This window comes from Pteropus medius, unplaced genomic scaffold (genome assembly GCF_902729225.1).
Source record: "Pteropus medius unplaced genomic scaffold, Ma_sr-lr_union100, whole genome shotgun sequence".
NCBI classification, from domain to species: domain Eukaryota; kingdom Metazoa; phylum Chordata; class Mammalia; order Chiroptera; family Pteropodidae; genus Pteropus; species Pteropus medius.
This window is the reverse complement of record NW_024340701.1, coordinates 4182706-4202827: the sequence shown is the minus strand read 5'-3', so window position 1 is coordinate 4202827 and position 20122 is coordinate 4182706. Positions and strand designations below refer to the sequence as shown.

The following is a 20122-nucleotide window of genomic DNA, read 5'->3' as shown; positions in this document are numbered from 1 at the left end:
GGAGAAAGAAGGATGCTTTCTGCATCGACCACGGTCTGATTTTGGTCACAAAGTTAAGGACATTCCCAAGGTAGAATCCAAAAAATGCAGTTGAGTTCAGTTCATGCATTCATTTCACCCTTGCTATGGGCCTGGCCTTGTGCCAGTCTCTGGGGTCATGGAAATTAGCCAGATGTGGTCACTGCCCTTGGTGGTCTTATAGTGTCGTTGATGCAAACAGATATCTAAAGTGATCATGACAGTTTTAGCTGATAAATTCAGCTAGACTAGTGGATGAAATGACAGGATAGGATATTGTCATGTAACTGAATATCAGAGTCATGTTTGGGTTCTGGGGGTTTTTCTTGTTTTGTTTTTCTTTAAATTTCCAGAAACTTAGTGAGAAATTAAGGCAGGCTTGACCCGACACAGTTAAGTTGTCTAAAACCTTGTTTGTGTCCTCAGTTGTCTTTGCCTCCTATAAGCGCTCCCAGTCAGGAGAGCTCCTGGCCCTCCTGACTGGGTGAAGGGTTCCGTTGGTTCTATAATTCTCACTCCTCAATGGAAGCTTTGTCCACTCAAGCTGGAATTTCCTCCAGCAGCTGAAGCCCTTGGGTAGTTCTGGATAATTCTCTTCTCAATGAACTGTCCTCTCTGTATCCACCGTCTTGCTGAGCTCCAGTTTGGCCAGTGTCCAAGGAGAGGTTGGCAGATATGGGAGAAGGAGCCTAAGGCTGGAACTTGGGTTCCATGTTCTGGCTCTGGCTCTGGCTCTGTCTTTTGCTTCCCATGTGACCTGAGCCGAGTCCTTCCGCTCTCTGAGCCTCAGTTCTCTCACCTGTAAAATGAGGGAGTTAAACTGAAGAACTTTCCGATTCTAGCATTTTTTGAACTTTTCAGTTATGAAAATATTTATCAAGCCTTTGCCAAGTGCCAGTTCTGGGCAGGAGTGGAGAAACAGAGAAAATAAGACATGATTCCTGCCCTAGATTAGAGTAGAGTAGAGTTCTTAGTGTCCTTCTGAACATAAGCATTCTTGAGGAAAGGTTTCTTGGTGAAACGCCCTTTTACTCACTTCCATGTTTTTGTTGCTGAAGTGATTTGAGTGGTGACTTCCTTGGGATGGCTTGGCCTGGCCAGATTTCTCACTGATTCTCCACAAATAACACACTGAACACCCCCTGTAAGCAAGTCACTGCCTAGGCCTGTGGGTGGGGCAGGGGGGGCTGGGGAGTTGGGAGGGTGATGGTCATGGTATATAATATGTACCCAAGAGACAGAGTGATGGAATGGAAAAAGTGCCGGCCTGGGAAACCAGCATCCTGGTTCTGCCACCACCTGACTGTGTGACTCTGGGCAAGACCCTTCCTCACTCTGTACCTCTTGTTTCCCCACGTGTAAATTAAAGGGCTTTGACTAAGCATTTGCACAGGTGTCTCCAAGCACTGATGTTCTGTGGTTCTGTGATTCTAGGATTGTCTGGGGAAATAATGAGCTGCAGTCCAAGAAAAGTCCCAGCTGCCCTTGCCTGAACTGACTCTCGTTGTCCTACACAGAGACCTGAGGGGCGGAAGCCGAGCGAAGTGGCGCACAAGAGCATCGAGGCCGTGGTGGCCCGGCTGGAGAAGCAGAACGGCCTGAGCCTGGGCCACGGCACGTGTCCGGAAGAGGTCTTCGTGGAGGCCTCGCCGGGCACGGAGGACATGGACAGTCTGGAGGACGCCGTCGTGCCCCGGGCTCTGTACGAAGAGCTGCTGCGCAACTACCAGCAGCAGCAGGAGGAGATGCGCCACCTCCAGCAGGAGCTGGAGCGGACTCGGAGGCAGCTGGTGCAGCAGGCCAAGAAGCTCAAGGAGTACGGGGCGCTCGTGTCCGAAATGAAGGAGCTCCGCGACCTCAACCGCAGGCTCCAGGACGTGCTGCTCCTGAGGCTTGGCAGTGGTGAGTGCCCCGCAGGCCACCTGCTGCCCCACAGGGGTGGGATGCTTTGTGCAGCTCCCCTTCCAGGAGGGTGAAGAGGCAGGCGAGGTGCCCCTGAGGCTAGGGAAGGGCAGAGACTTGGCTCAGCAGTTACCTCTCCCCTCCCACAGTGAATCTGACGGACTTAGAATGCAGCAGCCTTAGCTATCTGGGACACAGTGGGGAACACTGAGAAGTGTGGCTCAGAGGAAAAGAGTCGACAGAGTATTTGCCACCACTCATTTATACATTCATTCAGCAGGAGGCAGTACCAGGGGTTATAGGAGATTTTTAGGAGACTAAAGAGAACTAATTGAGATCCTAAAAAAGTCTGTCCTTTAAGTGAGAAAATGATAAATGCCTTGGGAGCCATACGGATAAAACGATAAGAGTTCAAAGGGTAGAGAGAGGTTATGTGTAAGGGAGGGAGACTTCAGGAAGGAGGTGGGCCTTGAACTGGGCCTTGAAACTTGGGTGGTGTTTTGAGGCATAAGAGGAGGCTAAGGGCAGCAGTCACAGAGTATGAAAACACACCTGGAGCATACTAAGAAGGGATAATGCAAATGTGGTTTGAGGATAGGTAATTGAAGGCTTCCAAAACGTTAGCAGCCTGGGGTGTCTGGACTTGTTTTGGTAGGAATGAGAAGCATTAAAAAGCTTTTGAGCAGAGAAGCACATGACCTTAGGAAGATTACCATAAAGATGTGTAAAACTCCTTGCGGCTTGCTCATAGAACTCAATAGGCTCTTTTTTTGCACCTGATTTTAACAAAGCAGGTTTTTAGGTTTTCTCATCTAAGGTGATTTAGAAGCAGGGATAGGAGAAATCTGAAAGATGTCAGGTTTGACAGCAGGGAGAAATGACTGTCTACCAGAGAGGAAAGAGAAACACTCTTTCAAAACACAAGAATCCAGAATTATAAAAGATAGAGACCATGCAGTATTGAGGAAATCAGTGTAAGACAAGTTCATAGCCTCCACACCCCTGAGGACGGTCATGGATAACCCCACATCAATGTGCCACACTTAAAAAAGGACGTCATCTTGTCTAGAAACACAAGTTCTGTTCCCAAGGTTTATATTAAATACAATATTATATTCAAGAAGGAAGGTTTCTATTACCTAGCTCACAGATTTATATGTGAAGCCTCATTTCTCTTTGAAGTTTAGTTAAATGTGCTTTTATCCTTCTTTACTTATATTTATAGATGCCTTTTACTTCTTAAACTCCGTCCTCAGTAGATCTTCAGGATGGCCCAGGGAGTCAGCCAAGAGGCCTTTTCGTGCCTTTGTCACAGGGAAGGAAACTGAGGTTGGGGTTTACCCAGAGTCACTTGGGGAGGCAGAGGCAGAGCTCATCTCAAACCAAGTCTCCTGAGTCCTAGGCTGGTAATTTCCTCGCTCTGGGACTCTGTCTTGCCCTTGGCCATTCTTCCAAATCATTGCCTGTAGAGGTACACAGTGACACTAAAGGTCACATGTGGTGTGCAACTTAAAACGTTATTAAAATTCTTTATTGAAATAAAATCTCAAAGAGAAATCCTAACTGAAAATTTGTGAAAGCCATATTGGTCTTGAAGTAGGAGTGGGGAATGAAGAGAGAACTGAAATTTTCCAAGAAAAAAAGCATGTCCTGGTCTTCAGCTAAATGACTTATATTTTCATCACACTCTGCGTGCTGTGCCTTCTGTAAACTTCTCTAGGGGTTGAAGGGGAGACACAATAACAACACAAACTCTCTACAACCTTACTTTGATTCCCAGAGAAACTGCCTGTTTTACGTGATCATGAACTGAGCTTAAACTCCCAAAACCACTCCTAACCCCTCTGGGGCAAGAAGACACTGCATTTTACATCAATATGTGACTCTTTAGTCTTAAAACACTTAAGCAAACTTGACCTCAACCATGATTTTATGTCTTGATCTTTCCAGGCTCTCCCATCCCACAGGCCTTGAATTACAAGGGCCAATGGCTGACTCTTCCCTGATCTGAGTCATCGTCGTCATCACAGTGGGATGGATTAAATAGAAATCAGCTCAGACCACAAACACGCATGGAGCAGCCATCATTTGCGGTACCCTGTGCTGTGGGCATCGCAAGTGCCCCAGAAAAATCACACTCACTGTCTTGGCCTGTGAAAACTTAAAGTCCATTGATTGGCACTTGTTAATTGCAGAATGATTATGTGCCAAGTTCTAAGACAAATCCACAAGAATATAATAAAAGGGCCTCTACCCTAAGGGGAGGTTGGTTATTCTCATAGATCTAGTCTAGTCTCTGGAACCAGCCTTGATTCCAGCCCCAACTTCCCTACTTCCCAATTCCATGGCTTTGGGAACCTTTTCTTTCTCCTTTCTTCCCTTTCTTCTTTGCTTGCTTCCCTGCTTTTCTTTTTTATTTCTTAAATATTTACTGGTTTCCTGCTGTGTGCCAGGCATTTTGCTTGTTGGTAAGATTTCAGTTTATTTAAGATACAACCCTTGCCCTCTGCCCTCGAGGAAGTCAAAGTTCGTTGGTGGAGACAGCCACTGACAAAGTCAGTGACAACGCAGTACATAAGTGCCACCACAGGGACAGAAGCACACAGGCTGTGGGACAACGTAGGAGGGGCACCCACTGAATTTGGGAGGATCAGGGAAGAAAGGCTTTCTGAAGGAAATGACTTCTGAGCTGGAGCCTAAAGTATCGATTTTTGTTATCCAGGCAGGAACAAGTGGTTGGGAAGAGTGAGGAGCAATCTAGGAGAACACGTCTCTGAGCCTTGATGTTCTTGTCTGTAAAATGGAAATAATGATATCCTTCTCAGAGCCTTGTGACATAATGCATAGTGCCTGACCTTCTGTCGATGCTAAATTACTGTTAGCACCTTTCTCACACTATTTAGTGGAGGGGCTAAGACAGAGTCTAGTTCGGTTTTTAACTCTGGCTTCCCCAACCAGTAATTGGCTGTATGACCTTGGACGGGTTAACTAATTCTCTGCCTCTCTGGGTCTTCTCTTGTAGAAGACATTGTGTATGTGAGTAAGTGTGTGTGTGAGTAAGTGCGTATATATTCATTTGTTCAGTCAGCGAACATTGACCATGTGCTTTCTGCTCCTAGGAACTTGGGAAGTTATAAAGAAACTGAGACATTGGAAGTTGGGGAAGGAATAGTGATGAAAGTAAACATATAAGCATATAATTAAAATTCTAGAGAAGGAGCCAGCATTTGAAGGTGGAACTCTCTCATGATGAGTCTGGGAAGAAACTCCCCTATTATATATAATAGCAACTGATCCATACAAAACACCAAGAAACCTGAAACAAGGCCAAAACAAAAAACAAAAACCACCAGAAAGTGACCAAGAGACCATCTCTGATTCTTGGCTTGACATGCCCTGTAAGGAGTACATTCCTGGCCTGGAGTTGATGTTTGGCCTGAGCTATACCATCCTTGGGCCCCTGGGCCTGGCTTGAGCATTGTACATGGAAGCCTGCGCTTGCGTATTTTTACATGTCCACCCTGCACATGGGCCCAGCTGGAAGGCCTTTGTCTCACTTGGGTGCTTAGTCATTTACACCATAACAGGCAAATTCAGGGACAAGGGAGGCCAACAGGTCAGGAGATGCTTAGGTTAGAAGGAAGATTCCCTGCTGGGAAGAATCATTGCTGGTTCTCCTAGGAATTGGGGTCTTCTAGGTGGTAGATGGGAGTGGGCAGAGAGTAGGAGTCTGGCTTCTTGAGCTTGATGGGGACCTCAGAGTGGTGAGCAGCGCCCCTAAAGGTATAACGGTATACCCGGTAGAGAAGAGATTGAGGGCAAAAGGGTGGGGGACAGCAGCAAGATGGTATAACATGTTTCAGAGACATCACTGGGTGGCTCACTTCCTCATTTGTGCATTCATTCTTCTTTCATTCCACAAATACACACTAGATGGATTTAAACAGGAAAAAAATGCTCTAGAATATAGAGTCATGGAGTCATGAAAGAACTAGAGAGAATCTAGGCTGTTGCCCTCATGTTCCTGATGAGGAAACAAGCCCAGAAGGTGTCATGGGCCTATTCTCAGGGGTGTCCTGACACCTGGTCCTGTGTCCTCTCTCTGGGCCCTCATCCCACGTGGCCGCCTTTAGTTCTTGGGATGTCAATGTCACGGACATGGAAGTGACCCCTCTGCACAGCCACCCCTTCCCCCAAAAGACATCTTTCTGTAAAACAGAACTTTCCTTTTTCTATGATCTTTGCGTGGAAAGCACCCCTCTCTGATGGGAAGGAACCTCACTCTCCTGCCCTAAGGGTCCCTTCTCTTGGGACCTCCGTGACAGTGTCAAAATTAAACGAGGACGCATGTGTAAAGAATATAGTAGTTCCCCCTTTTTCACAGTTTTGCTTTCTTCAGTTTCAGTAACCCATGGTCACCTGAGGTCTGAAAATATTAAATGGAAAATTCCAGAAATAATTTGTAAGTTATAAAGTGCACGCCACTCTGAGTAGCATGATGAAATCTCACACCATCTCGCTCCATCCCACCCTGGGCATGGGTCATCCCTTTGTCCAGCGTATCCACAGTGTATACACTACCCACCCATTAGTTATTTCGTAGCCATCTCAGTTACCAACTGTCCCAAGTATCACAGTGCTTGGTTCAAGTAACCCTTATTTTACTTAATAATGACTCAAAGCTCAAGAGTTAGTGATGCTGGCCATGGGAATATTCCAAAGAGAACCCATAAAGTGCTTCCTTTAAGTGAAAAGATAGCTATGTATAGGAAAAATATATAGTATATAGAGGGTTAGGTGCTATCCATGGTCTCAGGTATCCACTAGGGGTCTTGGAACGTATCCCCCGTGGATAATAGAGGACTATTGTATAGACCTGTAACCAGCATATTCTAAGTGTTCAATAAATGTCAGTCCCTTTTTCCTTCCCTTCCCTTCCCGCCTCCCCTTTCCTCCCTTTCCCTTCCCTGCACTCCCTCTCCCAAGGAAATAAATGCTGGGGGTGCAAAAAGCTTGAAGATATTCTGATTCGTAAAGTACAGATTTATTTGTGTATGTATCCATTTCTTCATTTATTCATTCAACAGACATTTAATCAAGGGTATGCTTTGTGCCAGGACTTTGTTAGGTGCAGAATATAGAAATGACCAAGACAGTCCCTTTTTAAATCATTCACCAGCTAGGAGGTTAGAGTGGTGCTTATTAAACTGGGGCCTGGCAGACTCAGAGAATCCTAAGGGAATGAAGGGCAAGAGAACAGTGGAGAGCCCGTTACAAGGGTGAGCGCTGGTGTCTGCCAAGGAGTAACCTCCGGAGTCTCTCTCAGTTAGATTCCTTGTTCTTAGAGGTCAAAGGCCAAGCCTTAGATATCCTCTTCAGTTTTTAGCACTGTAAGTACATCTTAGATAGTTAAATTCATTTGTGTGATTTGGGGTAATGTCAGTTCAGCTAAGGCTCAAAGAGGCTCTGTGAGGAATGTAGGAAGGAGGAGACGTAATCCCTGCCTTCAAGATGGACAGTTGGTCCAGCGGGGAGTGCAGACATGTATACAGCAGAACAGTCCAGGTGCTATAATTGCAGGAGGGAGGCATATGGTGGTTTTGGATTGTGTGTGTGCTTTGTCAGATGACGTAGGTGAAATGACGAACTCTGACCAGAAGAGGTATAGATAAAGGGAATAATAACAGTAATTCATATATGCATGGCACTTTACAGGTTTCAAAGCACTTTGACATTTTTATCTCATGGGACTATTCCGATAACCTTATTGCGAGGCCAGGTATAAATTATTATCTCCGTTTGAGAGAAAAGAATACAAAAAGAAGAGATGACGTCCCTGTTGGCCAGATCACAAGCTGGTTGAAATTTTTGAAGAAGGAGAAAGCCATTGCGGCCTACAAACCTGTCTTGGCTCTTTAGAGCTGAGTTTCTGTCACCGCTGTTCCCCTCCAGGCTCATGCCTTCTGTTCTGCCCAAGGTCCGCGAAAATACCAGCTTTGATCTTTAAAATCCTTTGCGGTCTAAGCTGGATTCTTTAAGCACAGGTCTCCCGATGGTGCCTTTGAAAAGGCAGCTAATATCAGCCACCTACCTCCTGCTGGCTTTCCCTGTACCGGAAGCAGCCAGGGCTTTGGCAGAGCATATTACCTGGGTTTGAATCTCAGCTCTCTCATTCATTACCTGTGCAACTTCAAGTAAATGTTTTAACCCTTTCAGCCTCTGCTTTCTCCTCTGTAAAATGGATATCTTCATGCCTACCATGGACGGGCAGGAGAATCAGCTCAGTGATTAAGGGCTGTATGGGCCCTGAGGTCAGAATTATTGAGATTTTGAACCCTGGCTTTTCCACGGGCTAATCTTGTTACTTTGGGCAAATTACTTAACTCTCTAGGCCTTAGATTCCTCCGAGTCAATGACAGTACCAACTGTTATGGTTCTTCAGAGGATTAAATGAGCAAATGCATATAAAGACCTCTGCCCAGGGCCTGGCACGTAGTAAGTGCTCAGTGTGTCCAGCATTAACGACGTAGGATAATCTGAGGATGCACGTGAGATAATACGTGTATAATGCTTGGTACATCATAAGCACTCATTGTCCTACAGTAGAGCACAGATGTGGTTGTCTGGCATATCTTAATCCTTGGTCAAACCCAGGGTCTCCTGGAGGTTGCTACTGCTCTTCATGAGTCCTTAGAAATCTCATTTGAATAGCCTATTTTATAGCTAAACCCAGACTTGATTTCAAGCCCACTGGTCTACAGATTTCTCCCCCACCCACTTTTCCTGGGCAGAATTCCATCTTCCCAGCTCCAGTCCTGGACCATTTCTTTTGACCCCCTCAGTTCTTCAGACATCACTGGCTATGTCTCAATTTCCTCTTTGCCAGGGGTCTCCTCCTGAGGCCAATTTATCTCAGAGCTCTTTTCCATCTTCTTCAGGCTTTTCAGTTCATTCTCACCAATAAGCAGGAACACTCACGGAAGTTGGGCTTTGGGCGAGAGATGAAAAAGACCGGCGAGAGTCATCCTGGCAGGTTAGACTTTTATATTCTCATTGTAGAGGGGAGGCCCAGGAGGTCTGCATCTTGCCAGACGCCCCCGTGAGTGATGGAGCAAAGCCAAAACCACTGTGCCCTGTGCCTCCTTATGCTGGATCCAAGGAGGGAAAAGATCTAGCATGAGAACTGGATCTGGACCTCTTAAACATGGGTCATCTTCCACTTTGAAGGACTTGCTGCCCTGTTAACTGAATCAGAATTAGCCATGGTTCATCTTAAATTATTTTAAGAGCTGCTTTCAGAGTGGCAGGACAGTCCAGGACCCTCCCTCCTCATTCTCCCTAGAGTTCACTTTTCTGAGGCAATGGGGGTGGTGCTGAGGGACAACCCTGGCCTGTCCCTTTGCTACCTGCTCAGGCAGTCAGAACGTGCAGGAGTTGCTGGGCTTTCTCCATTGCCAGAATAGGAATATGCTTTTTGGTCTTTGGCTTTGGTGTGGCCATGTGACGGGCTTGTTTTCTGCTGGATTTTGCCAATCAGAGGAACGGAAGTGGGAGAGGTGGGAAGGGGTTCCTTAGGGGCAAGGGCTGGCCTCTCTGAACACCTACATTGGGCCTGAGGGTAGGTGCTTTTCCTGCATAAAACAACCCTAGTGGTAGAGAGGATCATCAGATAAAGAAGCAGGCTCAGAGATTAATATCTTGCCAGAGGCCACACAACCAGGAAATGGTGGAGCCAACTTTCAAAACAGGCCTGTCTCACTTGTCCATGCATCAGGCAGCCCAATCACACAGGCACTCACTCCGCCCTGTGCTTCTGCAGTGGCCCTGTCTCCTGCCTGCTTTTATGATTAGGCCTCCTTCATGTGCTGCAGTGGGTTCTCGGACTGCTAGACCTTTGAGCTATTATTGGGTGGGATGTTTCCTGCTTAATTTAAGAGCCCACCATTTCTGTAGTTTTAGCCTTGCCCCACTAAGAGGCCAACCAGAAAATTCCTAGAGTTTTTATAGAAATTATCTCTTTAAAGAGAACCCCATCCCACCTCTCACCCCCATCTTATTGATGGGAACACTGAGAACAGAGAGGAAACAGAACATGCCTATGCCATGCGTAATCTGAACAAATTAATCATCATGAAGCAGTGAAGGTTAATGTGCAGCCAAGATGGATGGATGGAATCAGCTAGCCGTCGGGGTTCAGCAAGGCCCAGAGGCTGGCCACACCTTTATTTGCTGTTCTGGGTGTCTCTTTGAGTTTGGTTGGAAGTAATTCTCAGAGTCTCAGCACCTTCGTCCCATAAGGAGCCCTAGAGCTCACCTAGTCCAGCCTCCTGCACAGGCCAGGAAGCCTTTTGTAGCCTCCCTGCCAAGCGGTCACCCAGCCTCCCATAACATTCCCCTAGAGAGAGGAAGCTGACACACTGCCTTCCAGTGCAGCCCATTCCATTATTGGATGGCTCTGACTGTAGGAAATGTTTTGGCGCAGGAACATTTATCAGATTCTTTGAATGTTCCAGGCCTTATACTGGGCACAGGGGAGTTAGGTAGCTCAGACCATATTCCTGCCTTAAGGAAGTCACAGTCTCACCAGCAGAGAGTTGGAATGCAGTGTGAGCCTTGCCGCGCTCCTTGGCTCTCAGGGTGATGGAACAGGATCTACAGGAAGGCTCCTTACATGACTGGGCAGGGGTGCCAAAGGTAGCAGGAGAAGGCTTCCAAAACAAGGAGCTAGTTAGATTTACCCAAATGAAGAAGAAGTGAACGATATCAGACAACAGGAGAACCTGAACAGAGATTTGGAATTATGAGAGAGGCTGGCTTATTCAGGAACCCCAAGGTTCTGGCTGGACTGCAGAGTGAAGAGGTAGGTAGGAGGGAGAGCCAAGGCTGCAGAGGTAGGCAAGAACTAAAACTGTACAGCCCCTCCTGCAGGTGGTACCCGAGGGTCTCCTCCCCACTGGAGTGACCTGGGGCACGGCCCTTCAACCTCTGAGTTGCCACTTCTCTGAACCAGGCAATTCAATCAACAACCATTGAGTGAAGATGAATCACAGATGGTCCCCTGCTCTGGACCGGCTCATGGCCTGAAGGGGAGGGAGATCAAGCACGGCCAAAGTCATGGATTAATTTGGTTGGGAGACATGAGTCACATGATGTAGCTGCCTCTTTGTAACACCTGCCCTCAGGTGCTCACCGGGCTTCACAGCAGCCGTCTGGGAATCTGAGGGCAGTCCTCGTGCCACCTACTCCACTTATTCCCACCACAGCCCCTCGGCCCCCAAACCCAGCCAGTGCTGGTCCAGGACCTAAAGCCATTTCACTTGCATTCAGTCATGGGCGGGGCCTTCCTGGCTTCTCTGACAGGGCAGACCCATGCTGTTCTCCATAATCCTGCATTTAGATGCTGTCTGGGCCCAGATAATTGGGTGGGGAGGGAGGTAGAAGAACCACAGATGAAGAACCAGCCCAATTTTCTCTGGCCACCAGCTGGCAGAGGACTGGCTCAGAGCTCCTAGAGGTGAGATGAATCCTAGTGACATCCACTTCTCCTCCCCACCCCCTGCACATTGTGGCGTTCTTCACAGACCCCTGGGAAGGTCAGGGAAGGTCACTAGTGAGAAGCTTGTGAGAGCTGAAAACTACAGTTAGCTCAGGAGGTGTAGGGTAGTGGAAAGAGCAAGGCTTTGGAGTTTATAGCCCTGAATTCAAGCAGTCACCACCTGTGTGATTTTTGACAAATTACTTTACCTCTCTGAGCCTCTACAGAGATAATAAGATCTGTTTTGCAGGCTGCCATGAGAATTAACTTCTTTCATTCAACACATGAATGTTGATGTGTACCAAGGACATTGTGCTGGGGTAGAGAGCAGTGGACAAGCCTATGGCTGTCCTTGGAGTTTCCATTCTAGCCAGGGGCATGTTAAACAAATAATCACTGGACAATAGAGTGAAAAGTGCTACAAAGATGAAAGGTACCCTGATGTAAGGTGCGGACAAAGAAGACATTCAATAAGCGTCGACCACCTTTCCTTTTCCGCGAAAAACGTGTCATTTGAAATGGTCATTCGCGATTCCTCAAAGTGGGAAAGATACCTTGACCCCCCCTCACTGGGGACCTGGTCCCATTTCTGCCACCACTTTCTTGCTGGGCTTCTCCCCCATAGCCAGAGAGCTCTGTCAGGTCCATTCCAGCTCTGCCGCTCTGTGCTGCTGACTCCCTAAGGGACCAACCCCACTGTGGGGGCATCCAAGTAAGCTGCAGGGATCTTGCCAGGCCCAGGACCTCAAGCTAGAATTGCTTCTCCTGCCTCTGCCCAGCAAAGCCTGTTCTAGCCCTCACTCGTAGAGGCACTCAGAAGACAGAGACAGGAGGGGGCTCCCAAAGAGCCGCTGCTGACTGTGACTCTGTCTACCTGCCTGACTGCCCCTCTACCTTCCTTAGACCCTACTTACCTATCAAAGCTCCAATCAGAGCTCACCTCTTCCCTGAAACCTTCTGGGATCACTGAGCCAGGGATGATCTCTTCCTCCCTAAATCTGTGCAGATCGTCACACTGCCCACTTCCTGTTCAGTCAGTGAGCCTTGATTATGTGCCACTTGCCTTCACCATAAGAAGACAGCTACCTTACCCCAATCCATTACTCCCAGCGGGCTCCCTCCAAACCCCAGCACAGAAGTTTGTGGCCATCCTTCTGAAGACTTCCTAGTCTCCTCCAGAAGTAGCACACCGTCCTTTGCTTCTGTTCCCAAGTATTCATCCTAACTCTTGTTAGCAGCGCAGAGTGGTAATGATCTGTTGCCTGTCTCTTTCCACTGCTGGATGGTGAATCAAGACCATCTAGTCCAGGACTGGAACTTAGTAGATTCTCACTGAAGGAATGAAGCCAGATCTGTCCTTGCCTCACTAGAAGCATAATGGGACTAAGAAACAGATGTGTAGCTACAGCAGCAGGTGAGAGTGGCCGATACCTTTTCAGAGGGCGTGATGGGGTTCATAGAGGGGGACCCATTTGCCCGGCTCTTGCCTGGCTCTTGGCTGTCTCCCCTGTCTCTTCCCAAGGCCCTCACATAGCTGTTCCCATACTCGGGTCATTTTCAACAAAGTGGAATCATCTTTTTTTCTACCGAATCTGTGCCATGGTAGGTGTTCTGTATGCATTTAAGAATTTTGACCTGATTCGCTTTGTATTTTTGAAGAAACTGGAATTATACCTATAGCAGAGAAACTTCCTATTCATTTCCAGAAGTAAATGGCAGGATTTAGTACTTCTTTAGTAAAACCTAATATTATTAGCATTTCTCTTTGAACAGAAATCAGAAATGGTATTTAGTGTCCATATATATTATATATTATATGTCTTATGTTATATATTATATACATGAAATAAGTGGTTTCTGAATCTCCTAAAAGTAACAAGCATTAAATTTTTAGAAAGGTTTTCAGAAAGAACAGCATTAGTCCAATTTAAGATAAAACAAAAAAAGGTATAATTTGATTTATTTGTTGTGCCAACAGACATTACCAAGCCCCTTACTACTCTTTGCCATGATTCCCATTTTATGGAAGAAGCCTATGTGGCTTAAAGCGGGAAGGAAAATAAAAGAACCAGGGTTTGCACTATATTTTCTAACACTAAATCCAGTGTTGTCCATCAAATCACAGTTATCCATATGCTATAAAACAGCATTTCAGTTGTTAAATTCTCATCTTCTCCAGAACTGGGACATGCCTTATTTGTGTCTGGGTCTCCAGTGCCTCTTACAAGGCCTAGATCTTGGTATGCAGTCAGCGATTGTGTCATGACTGGGTTCATGAATGACTGAATGAAAAGACAAGTACTACCTTTTATTTTTTTTTAAAGGCTTCCTTCACCCAGCTGAGAGGTTTCTCTCCATGGAAGCTATATTTTCCCCCAAAATAAACCTGAAGTAGATCAAAAGGCTTTTTTTTTTTTTTTTTTATTCCTACTCTTCTCACAAAGTGAAAAAAGTTCCTTTGTTACTTAAAATATCTGCGCCAGATCGTACAATGCTGTCTCTGAGCACAAGTGCTTATTATTGTGGCTAATTTGGTCACATGTGTTTGAAGGAGAACAATGCCTCAGAAATTTTTAAAAGCAAAACAGCAATCTTAAGCATTTGTTGTAATGAGATGTAAATTGCCAACATCAGTAGTAGAGCCGACTAAAATTTGCAATGAAGTGTTTTTCTCCCCCTCTTAAATTAAAAGCACTAGAGGCCCTCCCTCCTTCTCCCCAAAGAAACCACGTGCTTTTTTGTTCCTTTTCTTTCTGATTCTGTAATACTAAACTCTCCGCTTTCCTGATTCATTCCTTCATTTATCTGCCATTTCCGAGCCTCTGTCTGAGCATCTGTTCTGTGCCTGCCTCAGTGCCAGCCTCTTCCAGAGGCATCATCAGCCTGCACGGTGGCTATTTGGTAATCCCCATTTTGCAGGTAGGAAAATGGAGGCACAGAGAGGTGAGGTGACTTGTCTAAGGTCATGCAGCTGGGATTCACACTCAGGTCTCCTGACAAATGGCTTGCAAGATGTGCCTTTAGCTGGTCTGCCTTCCTTGCTGGGCCTCAGGCACCAGGTGCCTTCTATATACAGTGCTGGAAAAGGAGACAGTTGAACATCTGGCAGCCACAGGGTATTGAAACAGTGTTCACCGAGAGACTATTAGGAATAGTTCTCCTTGAGAGCCAGGAGATCCCAGGACAATAACCTCGAATTTGACAAAATTCCATCAGTCCCTGAGAAGACTAGTATGAGCACAGGGGAGCAAGGGTGTGCCATGGAGTGCAAGGTTCTGCTCTGAGCTGGGCCTCTGCTGGGCACATGGGGTGAAAGAAGACCAGCAGGGCCCCTGGCTCACAGAAGCTACAGCTTAGTAGTGGACTAACTTGAGCCCCCAAGTAGAACGCGTGTGTCGGGGAGCCATCGTGGGGGGTGAGCTACCATTTACTGAGCTAGATTCTGGATTAATCACTTCACATATATGGTTAACTCATTTACTCTTCAGTCTCACCAAGTCGCTGTTGTCATTCCTCCTTTCAGGTGAGGCGACAGGGTCAGGAAGGTTAAGTGATTATTGATGTGTAAAATACTTGTTGAGGATAGAATTTGAACCAGGCCCTGTGCTGAGCCCTGGACTCTGACATATAAAGACGCAGCCCATACCTGTCCTCAGGCCTCACCATCTAGTCGGGAGACAGGCGTAGAAACAAATGAGTGCATCTGATTATCCTGGGGTGGTGGGGAGGAAGGTGGAGGGAGCTCAGCTACCTGAGGAAGCTCACAACTCACCTAAACAGCAAATGGCAAATCCAGAGTTTAAACTCTAGTCCAACTTCAAATTCCAAACCCAAGCATGGAGAGAATTACTTACCTCCATTTGAGGCAGCTGGGGCAGCTGCATGGAGGAGGTGGCATTTGATTCAGGCTTTGAATCCCTCCTTGTCAGAGTTTGAATAGGCGGACATCATTGTGAATAGGATGATCTGGAGAGGAAACAGCACAAGCAAAGACTGGGAGGCAGGCAAGAAAGGTGTAAGGCAGAGAGGGATGGGCAAGACACTTCAGAATGGAGTCTGACTATGGGGAGGGGCCCAGCCAGGGGGCGGAGACTTGCTCATTCTGGTGTCCCTTAGGTGGCCCTCCACAGCCATCTGAATCTTCCATTCTCCTGGCTAAATGTTTCCAGTTTCTATTTGTCAACCTTAATTTCCAGTTTAGGGGCTACAGAAAAGGTTACAAATATTTGAGGACAGTTGCCCATCCCCTAGCTCCATCCTCAAGCACTGCAACTCAGCAATAGGCGTTATTTCAGAATCTCTGCCTCAGCCCATGTAAGTCTCTTCCTCCCCCACAACTCTCTCCCCTCTCTCATGTCATGACATTTACTGAGAGCCTGCAATGTGCCAGGCACTGTTTTAGGTGCCAAAATGACAAAGAGACAACAACTTTGCCCTTGAAATGCTTCACAGTCTAATGTGGACAGCAAACAGATTGGCATATGACTACAAACATAATTTTCTGGAGTTTGAGACCAGAAATGTAGAGACCTCATACCTGGTAGTGATCAGAACAAGGCCTCACAAAGGAGACACCTGCACTTCGCTCTGAAGTCTGACCAGGGGCTTGGCAGGCAGATGAGGGGGCATTTAAGGCCAAGACAATAGTATATCCAAAGGCACAGAGCCCTGGGTCAACACCACACATGGGGGACCTGAGCAAAGGTATGGGGAAAAGCATGTAGTGAGCACCAGAGGTAGAGAGGAGGCTGGTTGCTCTGGGTCTTAAGGAGGCTTTGGTGTGTGATTTAATTTTGAGGGTAATGGGGAGCCTAAGCAAGGAAAGACATAGTCGTGTGAAGATCTCTGTGGCAGCCATTGTGGAGCTGGATGGTGGAGAACCAGACCGAAGTCAGAACTGAACTGGATTCATTCTCTATTCTCTTTGTCTCACATCTGCCTCTCATAGAAGGAAAAGGCTTTAGAGAAAGGACACGATCTGATCTTCCGAAGATGACTTATGAGCCACGGGCTGCGTGGACCTCCTCCTCTCAGCCCATTTCTTTTTCCTGTCTCTGAATGTTAGAGCAGGAAGAGACCCCAGAGGCCAACTAAGCCAAGCCCTTTAGGGGAAACTGAAGTAATTACTTTTTCCCCAATTTAAGGAAAGATCAAATGCTCCACTTGAGTTTGTATCTCAGAAATTCAATCTGATAATGCAGAGAGAGGAAAAACTTTGGCATCTGCTTCTGAAACTTTAGAATTACTAATTCATTGTTGTCATTCTTTTATTCATTTAGCAAACATTCAGAGAGCACCTACCCCATGCCAGCTGCAGGGGACAAAGAAAAGAATAAGACTTAGGCCCAGCCCTTGAATAGGTAACAGCTCTTGGGAGATGCGATCAGAATGATTATGATGCTATCGGTCCTTCAGTCTGCCAGCTTCTGCATCTGCAATTCACTTCCTGCAGATGCACAATTAAAACACAGCAGAGCCAGGAATGGGATCTAAACTCACTCTACCAAGATGAACCAAGCTTTTTCATCTGCATTGTTCTGCTCCTCAGCCATCTTGCATTCAGCTTTGTGCAACGCTCATACTTGAATTGTAGAGACTGCAGAGATTCTGTCTTGCAAATGGCAGCTGCCAGCAACTCAGGAATGATGTTCTGGGAAGCCTTGTCATGAGGAATTTTAGTAACAAAATCACCGATACCTTCCCTACGACCAGCCAAAGTCTAGGCTGTGGCGATTGAATATAGAACTGCATCCAGATTTTTTTTTTTTGCCTTTTTATTATTGTTATTTTTTATTATGGTGGCATTGGTTAACAAAATCCAGTAAGTTTCAGGTGTACAATTTAACAATAAGATACACACACACACACAGACACACACATCCAGACTGTTGATGAGGTCTTTAGTATATGAAGAGCCCTGTACCAAGTTGTCCACATGGTGAGGGTAAGAGAAGGTTGAACCATGAAATTTATCAGTTATTTAAGTTATATGCACAGCTGTGGGGGACCTGCCATGGCAGTAGCTAAATCTCTGATCCCAGAAAACTCCTGAAATGTTTGCACAGGGAGAATTTCCAGGATGCTAAACTCTCCATTGGCCTTTGGAGTTGCTCTCCTACAAAAGTTAATTAAATCATTTGGCCTTATTTACTTACTTTCATCCTGTTTCTCTGCCCCTTGGTCATCAAGACACCATAGATGATTTAAAAAATAGTCCATTATTTTTACAAGCTAATCGAGGAAAAGATATCCCCCATAGAAACCACCACCATTTATCCGGCTTCCTTTCACTGTTTAATCTGCACATAATTTGTGTTGATTGCATTAAAATAAAAATCAGAGTAGCTGCTGGATCAGGCAGTCAGGGGTCTAATCTGTATTGTATTTTAATTTCTTGGTTGAAATGCTCCTGTCTAGATACTAGGTCTTGGGGAAGTGGAGACCTTTGCGTTTTGCCCCACCTCCCACCCCACTGCTTTTTCCTAACCTCTGTTCATCCGCCGTGGCCTATTCCACTACAGGCTGAAGAGATGGGGATTTTGGCAAATACACAATTTGCATATTGCGGTAATTGCAACCCCTTCTCCACCCGGTCTTAATGGGACCTCTTTCCTGTGCAGAAGTTGAGTCCCCTACATTTCCATTCAGTGACACCCCAAAAGAGTGCTTCTCATTCATGCTTAATTAGAGTCTAATCCATTCTTCCAAGTTTCCAACTTTTTGCTTGTGACGTTCATATCTCATATTATTTTCAAGCCTGGGTTTAAGTGTAGTCCAATGGACAAAAATAAGCCAGCATAATTTTTTTTTTTTTTGTACCACTATGTGCTGATAGATGCATAGTTAAAAATATTTGCATTTTATTTTCCTTGGAGTTCTAGACAGATCTCTTTTCTTAACTGCCTAGGTCCCGCCATTGACTTGGAAAAAGTAAAGTCAGAATGTCTCGAGCCCGAGCCGGAGTTACGGAGCACTTTCAGTGAGGAAGCAAATACGTCGTCCTATTACCCCGCTCCTGCACCTGTCATGGACAAGTATATCCTAGACAATGGCAAGGTAGTGTTTCAAGCTCAATATCGATTCCCTGCAAGTGTTTGTCAGTCAGAATAAAGATGAAGAGTATGGTGGGGCTTCCCGAGGCATAGCTCAACTGGTTGGCCTCCTGGCCCAGCCCTAAATAGCTATTTCCTGAATTCTTGTATTTTAACTAGTGGACCTTTACTGGGACTTTTTCATTTTCTCTTCCTTTTTTTGAAGAAAAAAATGTTGGGCCAAAACAACTGTAAAACTAAACTGACGTTTTAAAATCGCTTATTAGTGAGAAAGATTTAAAAAAATGGTAGTTGATGAAAACTGTCCTACTCTTCTATGAAACTGGATGCATAAAATTTATAAGGTGAAGTAGAAATGAAATTTCTGATATATATCAGTATACATATATATAAACAACTCACTATGTATCCATTCACCATTTATGAAATATCTATGTTCCAAGCCCTGTGCTAGATGCCAGGGATACAGGATGAATGAGACTTCCTGTCCTTAAGCTGCTTTCCAGCTGTATATTCAGTGGTGGTTAGCCCACAGTCATAGGACTCCATATAACTCCTCATCTTTTCTTTTAGACCCTTGGAAAAATCATGAAAGAAAGCCTGAGCACTATTAGTAATTATATCAGTACAGGGGTGAAAAGCAGTGGAATAGCCTTTGGAAGTCTTAAAGTCACATGATGATTCAGCAGCGGGGCAAGAAGAAAACTGTTTTATCCTTCTCACATCCAAATGAATTCGTCTTGGAAGAAGCCCTTTATCTAGGCACGGTCAGATTCAGTTTTAGTGTTTTATTCTCTGCCACCATGGCATACATTACAAACATCAGCTCTCCTTCTCCCCAAAGAGTCATCTGTGTCAGTCCACTTTTCTTGCCTTATGCTTGAAAAGGTCTCTGTTTATCCAGTATTATTCCCCATTGAGTTAATGAGAAGGAAAAGGTTGCCGTATTTGGGTTTGTCCAGATATATCCTTGCAATCGGCCAGACTGAACCAAAGCAAATAAAACCTGTTAGTCTTTCGGGTTCTCTTGGATATGCTGCCGTTTCTTCATCTCTCACTGAGCGCTTCCTCGCCTGCAAAGGCGGAACTCATAGGCCCATTCTGCATTGCCTTGCTTCAGCCAACAGACTAGAAGTCTGCTTTGCAGAGAAGAGATTGCATGGCAGAGCGGCAACAGGAGTCTGACTTCTAAGCATAGCACTATCTCTGTCCTACCCATGTGACCTTAGGTGGGTTTTTCCTTTCTCTGGGCCTCAGCTTCCCTATCTGTTGAAAGGTGGACCTGCTTGATGCTCCCATAGGACTTTAGTGATTCAAACTGTATAAGTTTAGTGAACATTCCCCAATTGAAGATAAAGAAAAGAAAGGACTATTCTTTGTTGATTTCTTTTTACTCATGATCACGTTATGGAATGACTAAAGACTTTTTCTTAAATAGCTTCCAAAAGAAATCGATTTCTCTCTTGCTTTGAAAACTAACGAACAGTTTCTGAGCATTACTGGGGCTTCTTTTGCCAAAGTATTGCTTTTCCTCCAAAAAAAAAAAATGGGTCTCTTAAATCTCATTTAATTTTTTCACGTGACTCGCACAACAAATCTTGAAAATGGCGATTTT

At 45.7% G+C, this 20122-nt stretch overlaps 2 protein-coding genes across 5 annotated transcripts in view; both read left to right on the top strand.

Annotated features, from left to right (window-relative positions):
* AGBL4 (AGBL carboxypeptidase 4) overlaps positions 1 to 20122 on the top strand; it is a 1011660-nt gene that overhangs the window by 802807 nt on the left and 188731 nt on the right. The window lies entirely within an intron of this gene.
* BEND5 (BEN domain containing 5) overlaps positions 1 to 20122 on the top strand; it is a 48924-nt gene that overhangs the window by 15944 nt on the left and 12858 nt on the right. For 2 of the 4 annotated variants that reach the window (XM_039885638.1, XM_039885637.1), the window contains 2 exons: positions 1536 to 1920; positions 18363 to 18511. In XM_039885638.1, the coding sequence (XP_039741572.1) occupies positions 1683 to 1920; positions 18363 to 18511 (387 nt within the window). In that variant the 5' untranslated portion in view covers positions 1536 to 1682. Of the gene's footprint in view, positions 1 to 1452; positions 1921 to 18362; positions 18512 to 20122 lie in introns of all 4 variants that reach the window. The other 2 variants (XM_039885639.1, XM_039885640.1) reach the window with 1 other exon arrangement.